This window comes from Rattus norvegicus, chromosome 14 (genome assembly GCF_036323735.1).
Source record: "Rattus norvegicus strain BN/NHsdMcwi chromosome 14, GRCr8, whole genome shotgun sequence".
Lineage (NCBI taxonomy): Eukaryota > Metazoa > Chordata > Mammalia > Rodentia > Muridae > Rattus > Rattus norvegicus.
Window position 1 is genome coordinate 107701860 of NC_086032.1, and position 12194 is coordinate 107714053.

Consider the following 12194-nt stretch of genomic DNA (forward strand, 5'->3'; position numbering starts at 1 on the left):
TCATGTGACCTGAGCTCAGCCAATCCTAGGATAGCACTAGTGGGGACACAAGCCTGTCAAAATTTGTTGAGAGCCCCAATAATAGAATATAGTAGAAAGTTTTTGTTTTTTCCCCTAAAAACTCGTGAAGTTTCCTTTTTATTGTTCTATATCAGACCCTTCCTGTGTCCCTGGCAGAGCATGGTGCACAGGACACCCAAACTAGGCAGACCCAGCCCGAGGAGCCAACCAAATTAATCCGGTACAACCTGCAGTCGTCTCCTCCAGTGCTGACCACATACTTGTCATCGTAAGAGAAACGGATATTCGTCACATGAGCAGAGTGACCAAAGTAACGTTTATGCTTGGCCTGTGAGGAAAAGCAAACGTGGCAGCTGTTGATTCCAGTAACTTGTTGGGTTATTGCTCCACCAGCTGCCTCCACTCCCAGAAACTCCCACACCTCTGTCTGGGAAAGGCCTTGATGAGAAGGATGCCTTGCGGCTTCCCTTCCTCTTAAGACTGCAGACTTCTCTTCCCTGATAACCAGGCTCAAGTCTCAACAGTAAGCAGCCCTCTACTTTTCTGGGTGCATCTGTCAACCACACTTTCACTGATTTCCTTGCCTGATTCCTTCCCCAACTTTGTCTATCCACCATCTGTGAGTTCCAGGACTCTCCCTCCAGAGCGACATTAAGAGGCTAGCCAAAGCCCCATAGGGCTGGGTCTATGATAACTGATGGTCATTTATACGACTATAGGAGCATGGCCTGGAGACAGCTCAGGGGCTACTCGGGAAGACTCACAAATTTTTCTGTGCATGGGAAATCAAAGAGCTTCACCAGCCCAAAGTCGTCCCCTGTGACAATGTTCAAGCCATCATGGGTTACACATGCACAGTTGACATCAGCCTTGTCTGCATTTCGTGGCCAGATTCCAATGACTTCATCTCCAAGAACACTGTTCCAAGAGGAAAAGGTGTTAGGAAGATGGGACACAATTTGCTAGGGTGGTTGTCCCCTCCTAGGGTAAGAAGTAGACAGGAATTGTACGTGATTTGGTCATGTGGCTGCTGTCATAGAACAGCCACACCCTGCTCTGCATTTTCACCACCTGGCACTGTCCTTCTCCAACTCCCCTACACACCAGAAAAAACTTTGATTTTTTCTTTTAATTCCCTATAGTTCTACTGAATATGTATGTTAGCAAGGATGGAGCTCCCGTACCTTCTATCTTCAGGTTACTAGAAGCTTCATTGTTGCTGGGTTTGGAAACATTTGAACATGCTGGATGTGGCTTGGGGTTGGTGTGAATGATTAAACAAAAAGAAAGCTCTGATCACATAAAATCCTTCCCTAAGCACTGATCACATAAAGTCCTGCCCTAAGCCGGTATCAAGCAGCTTTGCACCCTCCCCCACTGAGAAAAGACAGTTTCATCTTAGCTCTTCCTACCCTGGCCATCACAAACCCAGAGGCCTCTTCCTCAAGAAGCGTTCTCTTCCTTTACCTTGTCCAGGAAGCCCAGGTGATCTTCTCAATGACCATGGCTTCTGTTACCTGCTTCCCCAGGGGAACTTCATGCACTTGGCGCTTATAGGCTCCTGTTGACACCTGCAAGAGGAGGAACTGAGTCCATCTGCTTCCTCAGTCCCAGACTCTGCTGTCTTCCCTGACACTAAACCCCAGTTATGCTTTTCTTTCAACCCAAACTCAGCTCCTGGCTACAGAGCCAGTAAACGGTCCATTTCCTCACAGCCCATGCTAAATGCCATAGGGTGTGGTGTCTTCTACCCATACCCCCTCAGCTCATGCTGAACTTCATAGTCAGAGCATCTTTATCCATTTCCCTGAGGGATGGTGAACTGCCAAGTGCTCAGGACCTGCTCCTCTAGGAGTCCCCTGGAGGAGATTGGCCACTGTTTCCACAGTGAAGGTCCCTTCTCTCCCCATGGTGCTGATGCCTCTACCTAAGTCACCAAGGTTTTTCTTGAGTTCATGGAAAGAGCCTAAATCTTTCCCACCTCAGGGTTTCCGTGTAGATGACTTGGAGCAGAAATCCTGTCCCGGTTGTTAACTCCCTCCTCCACAGCAGAGCTCAGCCTAAAGAACACTTGCTTAGAAGGGAGGCAGGTCTAAGTTGAGTGCCTCTTCAGATGCTGCCTGACATGCTATAATTTGCCTTTTCCCCACACAAGCATGACACGTATATTTTGTGATCAGTCTTTGCCTTCTCCAGAAGACGTGAACATACTGTATCCATCCAGAAGCCTACCTAGCCTGATGCTTTGATAAATTTAAAAAATGAGTATAAGCACTCCTCTCTCCAGGCTCACCAGTGTTCAATGCTGAAGGAACTTTTGTTTTTAGTCACAAGCTCCGAAGGTAGGACCCCTTGATCTTGCCTCTCAGCTATGCTGAGACAGTCATGAGCTCTCCAGCCACGCTGGTATGCAGAAGCCATACTGCATACCGGTATGGAAATTAGGAAGTTTTCTAAAATTGTTTATTTGTCCACATGTACATGTGTGTACATGCATGCAAATGCCTGCTGTGGTACATGTATGGAAGTCAGAGGACAAATTGTAGGAATCTCGTCTCCTTCCATCTTGTGGGTCAGGGGGAGGGGTTGAACTTGGTTAGCAGCAGGCATTACCTGCTGCACCATCTCCTCAGCCAGAAATTAGGAAAATTTGATGAGAGCTGGTGAAAGCAGGCTAAAGGTGACTAGGAATATGCTCCCTAGGATTCTTGCTTTGTTCTTGTTTCTTACTAAAGGATGGGTACACACACACACACACACACACACACACACACACACACACACACACTATTGCTTTCTAATTATCCAAGCCTCTGTCACTATATGTATAAAATAGGGGGAAAGGAATATTACTTGGAAGTAGTCTGTCATGGGTAAATTAGTATGGTGCCCAGGGCACAGTAAGCACTATAGGAACACCGTTTTCTTGGTTGTCCCAGAGACAAGTTAACCAGAAACATACCTGAATGTATTTGCTGTCTGCAGAAAAGTCCATCTGAATGACAAAACTTGGGATGTCTTTACAGTAGCCGATGCGGTTCAGACTTGTGCCCTGAGTAAGGTCATAGAAGTCAACTGTGTGCTCAGAAGAACCCACAGCTAAGAATCTGTTGTCTGGGCTGATTCTGTGGGGAGGAATCAAAAGCAAGGTCCATGAGGAGGCAGATCTGGACACACAAAGATGGGCTGGCTCTGACAGTGAGATGAATTCCCAACTTACATGTGCCTAGCTTCTCCCCAAGTTCTAGGAACTTAAACAATTTTTCTGAATCTAATCCCACAGGAAAAAATGTTATGTATCTTTGGTAGAATTACAAGTACTTTTATCATCATATCTAAAAAGACCGTATGGGCAGTACCCTTGATTAGCTGGCTGTAAAAGCAATGCTTTCAACTCAGTTCCCCACCCCCAGGTCTGACTCCCCACCATCACCAGAAGGACCCCAGAAAGGAGTCTTACCCTCCCGGTTCAGACCACTCATATGTACCTGATATCTTGGATGGCAGATTTCCGGTCTCGTTTTTTCCCCCAAACTTTCAGGCTGTTCACCAGCAAGATGATGAACTCTCCGTTCTTCATGCCGATGGCCACCATCTCCCCATCAGGGCTATAGGCTGCACACCTAGCCGCGTGGCCCAGGTTCACCTTGTTTAACAGTTTCTACATGGAGACACAGAGAGTCACGTAAGCCACTTGGGCTGATCTCTGGGGGAAGTCATCAGGACAGGGAAATCAGACTACGTTAGCTCCCACTGAAGGACTCCAGTGCTGTCTCATAGTAAACCTCCCTGGGCCTCATGATTAGAGCTGCTCAGGGGATAGCACCTTTTAGGACAGGGTTGGGCAAACATTGCCTGTTATGTCGACATAACCTTACATTGAGCACTGTAGGATCTGTGTTCTAATTACGTGTTTGTCATGCTAATTGTGGATAGCAGGTGATGGATGTGGCTTCACCTATTGAAACAGGCGGCTGGCCAGACCCAGACCTTAGGCTTCGACACCCTCTTGCTAAAAGAGAAGAATGTGAACTTGAGCACACTAAGCGGCTCTTGACTGCACGACCACTTTCTAGTTGGGTGTGTGTGTGAGCCCATTATTGCCATTGCCACTGAACAGAAAGGAGACCGATAAGCAGTCTTGGAAGAGTTCTGTGAGCATCAACAGTAGCATCCAGGAAGCATCCATTATACATACATATACCATATGTCCATACATCCATATTATACATATACCTGGGTTTTCAGTGAGTAGAACCGTTTTTAGTAAACTTTATAGCATTAGAACCAAATTAGCACCTGTGTGTGTTTGCATGACTGTTCTTTGACCCTTATACTAAAAATGGGACCAAAACATTTCTTAGCCATTTTGAAACAGAATTTTGTGTTTATTTTGTGCTGAATAAGGTTCAGTGACCTTTTTCTTCATATTTTACATTTTTACCCCAGATGAGCTTCCCCAACCTTCCTGGATCTGATGGAAACATATGACATTCTCAAACGTTTGTATCCCTCTCCCTCTGCCCGTGTCCTTTTATAAAAAGATAGTAATTCTCAGTTTGATTATTCCAGAATCATCAGTGTCAGGGACTCAGTGGAGTGCTTGCCTAATATGCACGAAACCCTTGGTTTGATTCCCAGCACTACAAGACAGGGATCACCTGCATTGCCAGTGCTGGAGAAGTAAAGGCAAGAAGAGTAGAAAGTTCTAAGTCTTCCTTTATTGCATATTGAGCTCAAGGCCAACCTGGGCTATAAGAGTCTTCACAATTCAAGTTTATCTAGACAGATAAACTGCTGAAGGACAGATGACATGTGTGAGGGACTTTTATTAGTAGGCTCTCTAACTTCATGCTGAACCAACCTACCCCCCATGTCTGTCTTTACACAGGCCCTCTCTGCTGTTCCAGCTATGAGCCTGACAGTAGGCTCCTTACCTTGTCAGCCAGGTCCCAGATCCTTGCTGTGCCATCATTGCTGGCTGAGATGAACATGTCCTTGGAGGGGTGTGTGGCTAGGCCCCAGATCTCCCCCTCCATGTGTCCATCAATCAGGATGTTTGAAGCGGCACTTTTTTCCCCAACTTCAATTATTTCACCATCTTTGGTTCCTACTAAGATTTTTCCCTGTTAAAATAAAATAGTTACAAAAAGAGCTATATGAGTCCAGTCAACTGCTGAAAGGACAGATGACATGTGTGAAGGACTTTTATTAGTAGGCTTTCTAACTTAATGCTGAACCAACCTACCATGTCTGTCTTGACACAGGCCCTCTCTGCTGTTCCTGCTATGAGCCTGACAGTAGGTCCCCAGAATGATCCAGTTCATGGGACATAAGGGGAGTTGGGTACCAGGGGCAGGATGGGAAGGGAGAGTGGATGTTCAGTACTCAAATATTTTCTTATTAAACCTTTGAAGGTGACAGCGGTGGTCGTTGCACAAGACTGCAAATGTGTTTAATGACAATGAATTATACACAAAGTAGTTAAAATGCTAAGTTTTATGTGCTTTTGCCACAGTTTAAAAATAAAAAGCACTGCTAGTGAGACTGCTGCTTTGTTACTAAAATAGGAAGAGCTCAAATGACTTGCTAAGTGTCTGTTGGTAAGAACACTGGGGAAAATTTCCTGAACAAAACACCAATGGCTTATGCTCTAAGATCAAGAACTGACAAATGGGATCTCATAAAATTGCAAAGCTTCTGTAAGGCAAAAGACACTGTCATTAGGACAAAACAGCAACTAACAGATTGGGAAAAGATCTTTACCAATCCTACATCTGATAGAGGGCTAATATCCAAAATATACAAAGAACTCAAGAAGTTAGAATCCAGAGAGCCAAATAACCCTATTAAAAATGGGGTACAGAGCTAAACAAAACATTCTCAGCTGTGGAATATTGAATAGCCAAAAAGCACTTTAAGAAATGTTTAACATCCTTAGTCATCAGGGAAATGCAAATCAAAACAACCCTGAGATTCTACCTCACACCAATCAGAATAGCTAAGATCAAAAACTCAGGTGACAGCAGATGCTGGTGAGGATGGGGAGAAAGAGGAACACTCCTCCATTGTTGGTGGGATTGCAGACTGGTACAACCATTCTGGAAATCAGTCTGGAGATTCCTCAGAAAATTGGACATTCTACTACCTGAGGATACAGCTACACCTCTCTTGGGCATATACCCAAAAGATGCTCCAACATAGAACAAAGACACTTGCTCCACTATGTTCATAGCAGCCTTATTTGTAATAGCCAGAAGCTGGAAAGAACCCAGATGCCCTTCAACAGAGGAGTGGATACAGAAAATGTGGTACATTTACACAATGGAATATTACTCAGCTATCAAAAACAACGGCTTTATGAAATTCTTAGGCAAATGGATTGAACTAGAAAATATCATCCTGAGTGAGGTAACCCAATCACAGAAAAACACACTTGATATGCACTCATTGATAAGTGGATATTAGCCCCAAAACTCGAATTACCCAAGATGCAATCCACAGACCACAGGAAGCTCAAGAAGAAGGATGACAAAAATGCGGATGCTCCCACTCCTTCTTAAAAGGGGAAAAATATCCTTAGGAGGGGATATGGAAGCAAAGTTTAGAGCAGCGACTCAAGGAACGGCCATTCAGGGTTGGGGATTTAGCTCAGTGGTAGAGTGCTTGCCTAGCAAACTCAAGGCCCTGGGTTCGGTCCCCAGCTCCAGAAAAAAAAAAAAAAAAGAAAAAGAAAGGAAAAAAAAGGAAGGGCCATTCAGAGTCTGCCCCACATGTGGCCCATATATATATATACACATGCATACAAACACAGTCATCAAAACTAGATAAGATTGATGAAGCTAAAAAATGCATGCTGAAAGGGACCGGATATAGATCTCTCCTGAGAGACACATCCAGAGCATGTCCAATACAGAGGTCAATGCTAGCAGCAAACCACTGAACTGAAAACAGGACCCCCTTGGGGGGAATTAGAGGAAGGACTGAAAGAGTTGAAGGAGCTTGCAACCCCATAAGAACAACAATGCCAACCAACCAGAGCTTCTAGGGACTAAACCACTACCGAAAGACTGTACATGGGCTGGCCCAGGGCTCCAACTGCATATGTAGCAGAGAATAGCCTTGTTGGGGCACCAGTGGAAGAGGAAGGACCAACCAGTGCCAAGGTTGGACCCCCAGTGCAGGGGAATGTCGAGGTAGGGCAGTAAGGGGGGTGGATGGGGGTAACAGCCGTATGGGGGAGGGGGAGAGGGAGGAGGAGGGGATGGGAGCTTATGGGCAGGAAACCGGGAAAGGGAATAACATTTGAAATGTAAGTAAAGAAATATATCTAGTAAAAAAAAAATCCATAAAAAAAAGAACCCCAGCCTTCTCACTTTGCCTTTTCTACCAGTTGCCCTGGGCAGGAGCTTGAGCAGAGTCTTTTACCACCTTCTTGTCTAACATCCCACGGACTCTAAGCTCCTTCTAGACTAACTTAACTCCTCCCAGGGCCATATCAGGTGACCTTGGTCTTTGATACTGATCCTGTGTACCCTGTGAAGCTTTCAAACTTCATTGCATTGTGGCTGTTAGCATTCTGTCTAAGCCTCACCCCCACAGTTACCTGGCAATAGCCAGGTATGCTCCACCCCACAGTTACCTGCAACAGGCAGCTGCGCCTGACACTATGAAAGGGGCTGCTTGCCCCCTCCTCATTCTCTTGTGCCTTGCTCCTTGCTCTTGCCCTCTTCCCCTCTTTCCCTTTGTCCCTTCTCTCCCCATTCCCCTTTTCCCTTCCTTCCACATACTCATGGCCGGTCTCTACTCCTCTCCTCTTCTACTCTTCTTCTCTCATTAAACATTTCCGTGTGGAACCATGTTGGCCTGGTGTGGTTTGTCCAGATGTCAGCTGAGATTTCTACCCCAACACTGGCAATCGATCCTGGCAATTGTCATTATATCTGTTTCTAATGAAGGTATAGAAAGTCTGATTGCACTTGATAAACTGTGGACCCTCTAATTGACTTAACTCCTTACGGCTGCATCCAGTGGCCATGGGTCAGTAAACATGACTGCTTGCACGTTTTGTTCAGCTTATGAGGACAGTAATTGAAATGACAGTGGCTAACATTTCCTAAGTGACTTCTTGTCAGGTAGACAGAAAGACACCTTCATCAATGAAACATGAAACCCTCCAACTCACCTCCAAGATACACCCGGCCTTCCTGGAGGGGTATGTTCTCTCGGCTATGACTGACTGACGAACTTAAGGCTTGAGCAAACACATGCTAGCAAAGTGACTGGAGAAAAAGAAAGCCCCATCTCCTTCCTCAGCTCGGTCCTAAGAAGTAGCTCCCACAGGTCAGCCATGCTCACCTTGCCGCGGCACACCGAGCGCACACATTCTACCAACTGCCCTGTTTCCAGTTGGAAGGCCCGACAGCGCTTCATCTCCTGGTCCCACAACTTTACAGCTCCTCCTTCCTTAGTCCTAAAAAAGGTATAAAAAGGCACTTACCCATTGCCTCAAGACTTCCCTTCCCAGGCCCCTCTACACCAGACACTGACGGTGTGACTACCTAGGCCCAACAGATTTCCTAAGTTGCCTTCAAGTGCAAAAATAATGGAGGACAGCAAGTGTAATCCTCAAAGCCAGCATGTTTTTATTAGCCTACTAATAGAAACAAATCTTGCCTTCCAACTACAGGTTCCTTTGGTTCTCCTTTCCCCCAAGAGCAGCTATGAGTAGTATTTACAAGAGCGAAGTCACAACAGCTTTTTGAGAATTATCTCTTAAGGTTTTAACTACTAGTGGCCCTCTTTGCTGCCCTATTGGAAAGACCTTGGGCTCTCCTGCAGAGATGGCAGACTGCTCTAATGCAGAACAGAGAGGGACACCACAATTGGCACAGGGTTCGGTCATTTTGCCCCAAGATATTAGCAAACAAGTCCCCAAGAGGGACCTTTGCTTACGGCCGTTCTTTTCCACCAGTCACAATAAGTCCATCTCGGAGGGTGGTGTACATTGTAAAAACAGGACCTGTGTGAGCCTTGGCCACCAGCCGGATGAGGAAGTGCTCCTTCCACACATAGACATCTCCATTGATGGCACCGGTAAAAGTGAGGTTGTTCTGAAAACAAAGGAACAACTTGGGAATCAGGAACACATTGAGGGGTACTTTCTCAGACACTGGCTCCTCTTTTGGTTTGAGATTAATCTTCATTATTTTTAATTATGCATGAGTGTGTGTGTGTGTGTGTGTGTGTGTGTGTGTGTGTGTGTGTGTCCAGGCACATGAGAATAGGGGTACCTGTAGAGGCCAGAGGCATTGGGTACAATGGAACCAGAGTTACAGGCAGTTATAAGATACCTAAGTGGGTGCTGGGAATTGAACTAAGGTTCTCTGGCAGAGCAGTAAATGCTCGTAGCCACTGAATGATCTCTCCAGCCAGACTGGCTCCTTTGCTGAGAGGACCAGCCAAGCACTATCAGTCTGATCTGAACTGGGCCAAACAGATTTGCAGAGAACTGTGGAACAAGAAGACAGTCACCTGGCTAATTGGTTTGGGCATTTTTGCGTCCCTATTGTGTGCAACTCTGGAGCATCAGCACAAGGCAGACCACCACAGGCCACCGCAGGGGAAGGGCCAAGCCCAACCAGAGAGGAAACCTGCCTAGCAAGTGGACACATCAGACTTGAAATACCAGGAGCTGCCTTATATAGGCCAGAAGTTTCTACTGGTTGGGGTATTTGTGGAGGAGGAAGAGGAGGGCCAAGAAGAAAAAGGACCTCTCCTTGAGGGTGGAAATTATTCCCAGCATCCACAGGGGTTGCCTAAGCAGTGTCTACACTGGTGTCACCTTACCCCTTCATGGTTGCTCACTGTCGGTTTGGATGGGTTAGAAATCATCATGGAAACCACTTCTCCATGTGTCTGTATTTCTAGAAAGGACCTTGTAAATGGAAGATCACCCTGGATGTGGGTAGCAAGGTCCCATTTTGGAGGGTGTCAGACTGAGGAGAAGATGAACTGAGCACAGGAATACATTCCTCTGCCTGCTGAGTGTGGGCACCACATGCTCACGCTGTGCCATAATTTCTCTCCTGCCACGATGCTCTGATCTGACACACCTGCCACAGTGGACCCTTCCTTGGTTAGGTAGCTTTCCTCAGCTATTCTGTCATAACAGTGAGAAAAGTAACTAATACTTTTTGACTCAACATTTTGAGAACAAGAACAACAACAACATGTAAAATGGAGTTAATTAAGGGACTTGCCTTTGCAGGAATGAGGTCCTGAGTTCAGTCCCCAGATCCTAAATTTTAAAAAGTCTGTTGTGGTAAATCCTTGTGTGTCAGTGCTAGGAACTGGAGACAGGGGGATAGATCCCTGAGAGTTCAGTGACAGATTGTCTCTATGGAGTGAACACCACCCATGGCTGCCCTTTGGTATCCACACTTACACATATCCACCAGCACACTGACAAACACACACACGTGCACACATCGAGATCAATTCACCTACCGATGCTAAGGGTACGAAACATTTGATTATTAAAGGCCACTTAAGAGACCCTGTGGAAGTGGCTTTCTTGTTGATTTTAGCTTCCTGGCCAACCCCCTCCCCATCATCCCATGCCCATGCCTGAGGGATTCAGGACCCTCTTTGAGGAAACATCTGCTGTAACTCACAGCACCAAAAGCCACGGACAGCATCGTCTGCATCCTGGCAGCTTCCATGGACCCGATGACCCCTTTCTTGTACAGCAGAGCACTTCCCGCTAGAGTCCAGAACTTCATATGTTTGACTCCGACAGACACAAATTGTGTGTCTGAGTCAGGGCGAAATTCCACCACAAATATTCGTTCCAGGTGACCCCCTCGGCTGGCAACCTTGGTACCTGTGTGGGTGACAGAGTCCCATGAGGCCATTCCTTTTTCTGTTCCTGGACTAGGGTAGGAAGTTACAGCCAAGGCTGGTCTTCCATTCACTCTGAATAAGGTCAGTGTTCCTTTAACTGCATCAGCTCTCCCTCAGACATCCCAAGGAGGGCGTATATGAGTGTCTGGGTAATTGCCAGAGAAGTGGGTGCTGCTAACAGAACCCCTACCCACAAATTCATGACTAGAGCAGGAAATGACTATGGTCAATGAGGTGGAAGCTTCTAGACAGGTAGAATTGATCATATCCACATCTCCCTCATCCCAAATCAGAACTATTCACCCCAGCAGGCCCCTCCTGTCTTAAGGTCACTTGGGCTCAGATTCTTTAGACACCTTTTAGTTTCTTATTTCTGCTTAAGATTCCCTTCATTTATTTTCTTTAACCTCAGCATTCCTTTTCAGTTTGTGGGGTTTGGGTTTAATTTTGTGCTTTTTATATTTAGTTACTTGCTTTTCTTACTCCATGTTCTGAATTTCTTCTGTGTTTTACTGAACCTTCATCTTGAATCTGAACTTCACTTGAAGAACAGCTTTGAACATCTTCACCTCTCTGTTCTGCCCTCAGCTTCCCTGCCTGTCGTTGGTACAGCAATAGTACCAGCTAAGATGTGGTGAGAAGCCAAGAATTGAAGCAAGGGAAGTGCTTGGCCATGTTGACCATTCCCTTTACAATTCCTTTGGCTCCTTTTAAAACCTCTGGGTTTCTATTCCTTTTGTCTGCTTTTGAAGATTCTCTTTCTATTCTTTTAAACCCCTTAAGTTTACATTTTTATTTTAAACTTGTTACTTTTTCTTCAAGGCTCTTTTCATATGTTCTTAATGTTTCAGTTCCAATTTCTTTTCTCCCTCTTTATTATTTATTTATCCAGATCTTTTTCTTCTCATCTTCTGTTCATTTGTTTTTCATGATGACTTTCCAGGAGAGCAAAGGTTGTGTTGGTAGTGGATTTTGAAGGAAGTTGGCCCACCCTTTAGCTCCAGATACTCCACAAAGGAAGCCTTTTCTAGGGGAGACTGTGTCAGGAAAGCTTCTCTACTCCATATGATGATCTAAACACTTACAGCAATTGAAACTTATCACAGTAGTAACATATACCTCACTACCTGGGGCTTTCAAAACCTATGGGTTCCAAAGATAACATAAATTAAGTGTGAAGTAAACAACAGATAAGAAGAAAAGTATTTGCAACTCTTATAAGAGTCAGGATTCACATTAATGGTCTATAAAGACCAACACATCATTGT

The 12194-nt window shown here is 45.4% G+C and overlaps 1 protein-coding gene across 9 annotated transcripts in view; it reads right to left on the reverse strand.

Annotated features, from left to right (window-relative positions):
* Positions 1 to 12194, reverse strand: part of Eml6 (EMAP like 6) — a 354900-nt gene that overhangs the window by 49967 nt on the left and 292739 nt on the right. For all 9 annotated transcript variants that reach the window (XR_010057763.1, XR_010057765.1, XR_010057762.1 and 6 more), the window contains 9 exons: positions 10698 to 10906; positions 8977 to 9134; positions 8380 to 8494; positions 4959 to 5147; positions 3510 to 3682; positions 2984 to 3146; positions 1489 to 1592; positions 786 to 939; positions 249 to 349 (listed from right to left, as the gene is read on the reverse strand). Coding sequence is in view for 5 of the 9 variants with exons in the window: in XM_063273849.1 (XP_063129919.1) it covers positions 249 to 349; positions 786 to 939; positions 1489 to 1592; positions 2984 to 3146; positions 3510 to 3682; positions 4959 to 5147; positions 8380 to 8494; positions 8977 to 9134; positions 10698 to 10906 (1366 nt within the window). In the remaining 4 variants the exon portion in view is untranslated. The remainder of the gene's footprint in view (positions 1 to 248; positions 350 to 785; positions 940 to 1488; positions 1593 to 2983; positions 3147 to 3509; positions 3683 to 4958; positions 5148 to 8379; positions 8495 to 8976; positions 9135 to 10697; positions 10907 to 12194) is intronic.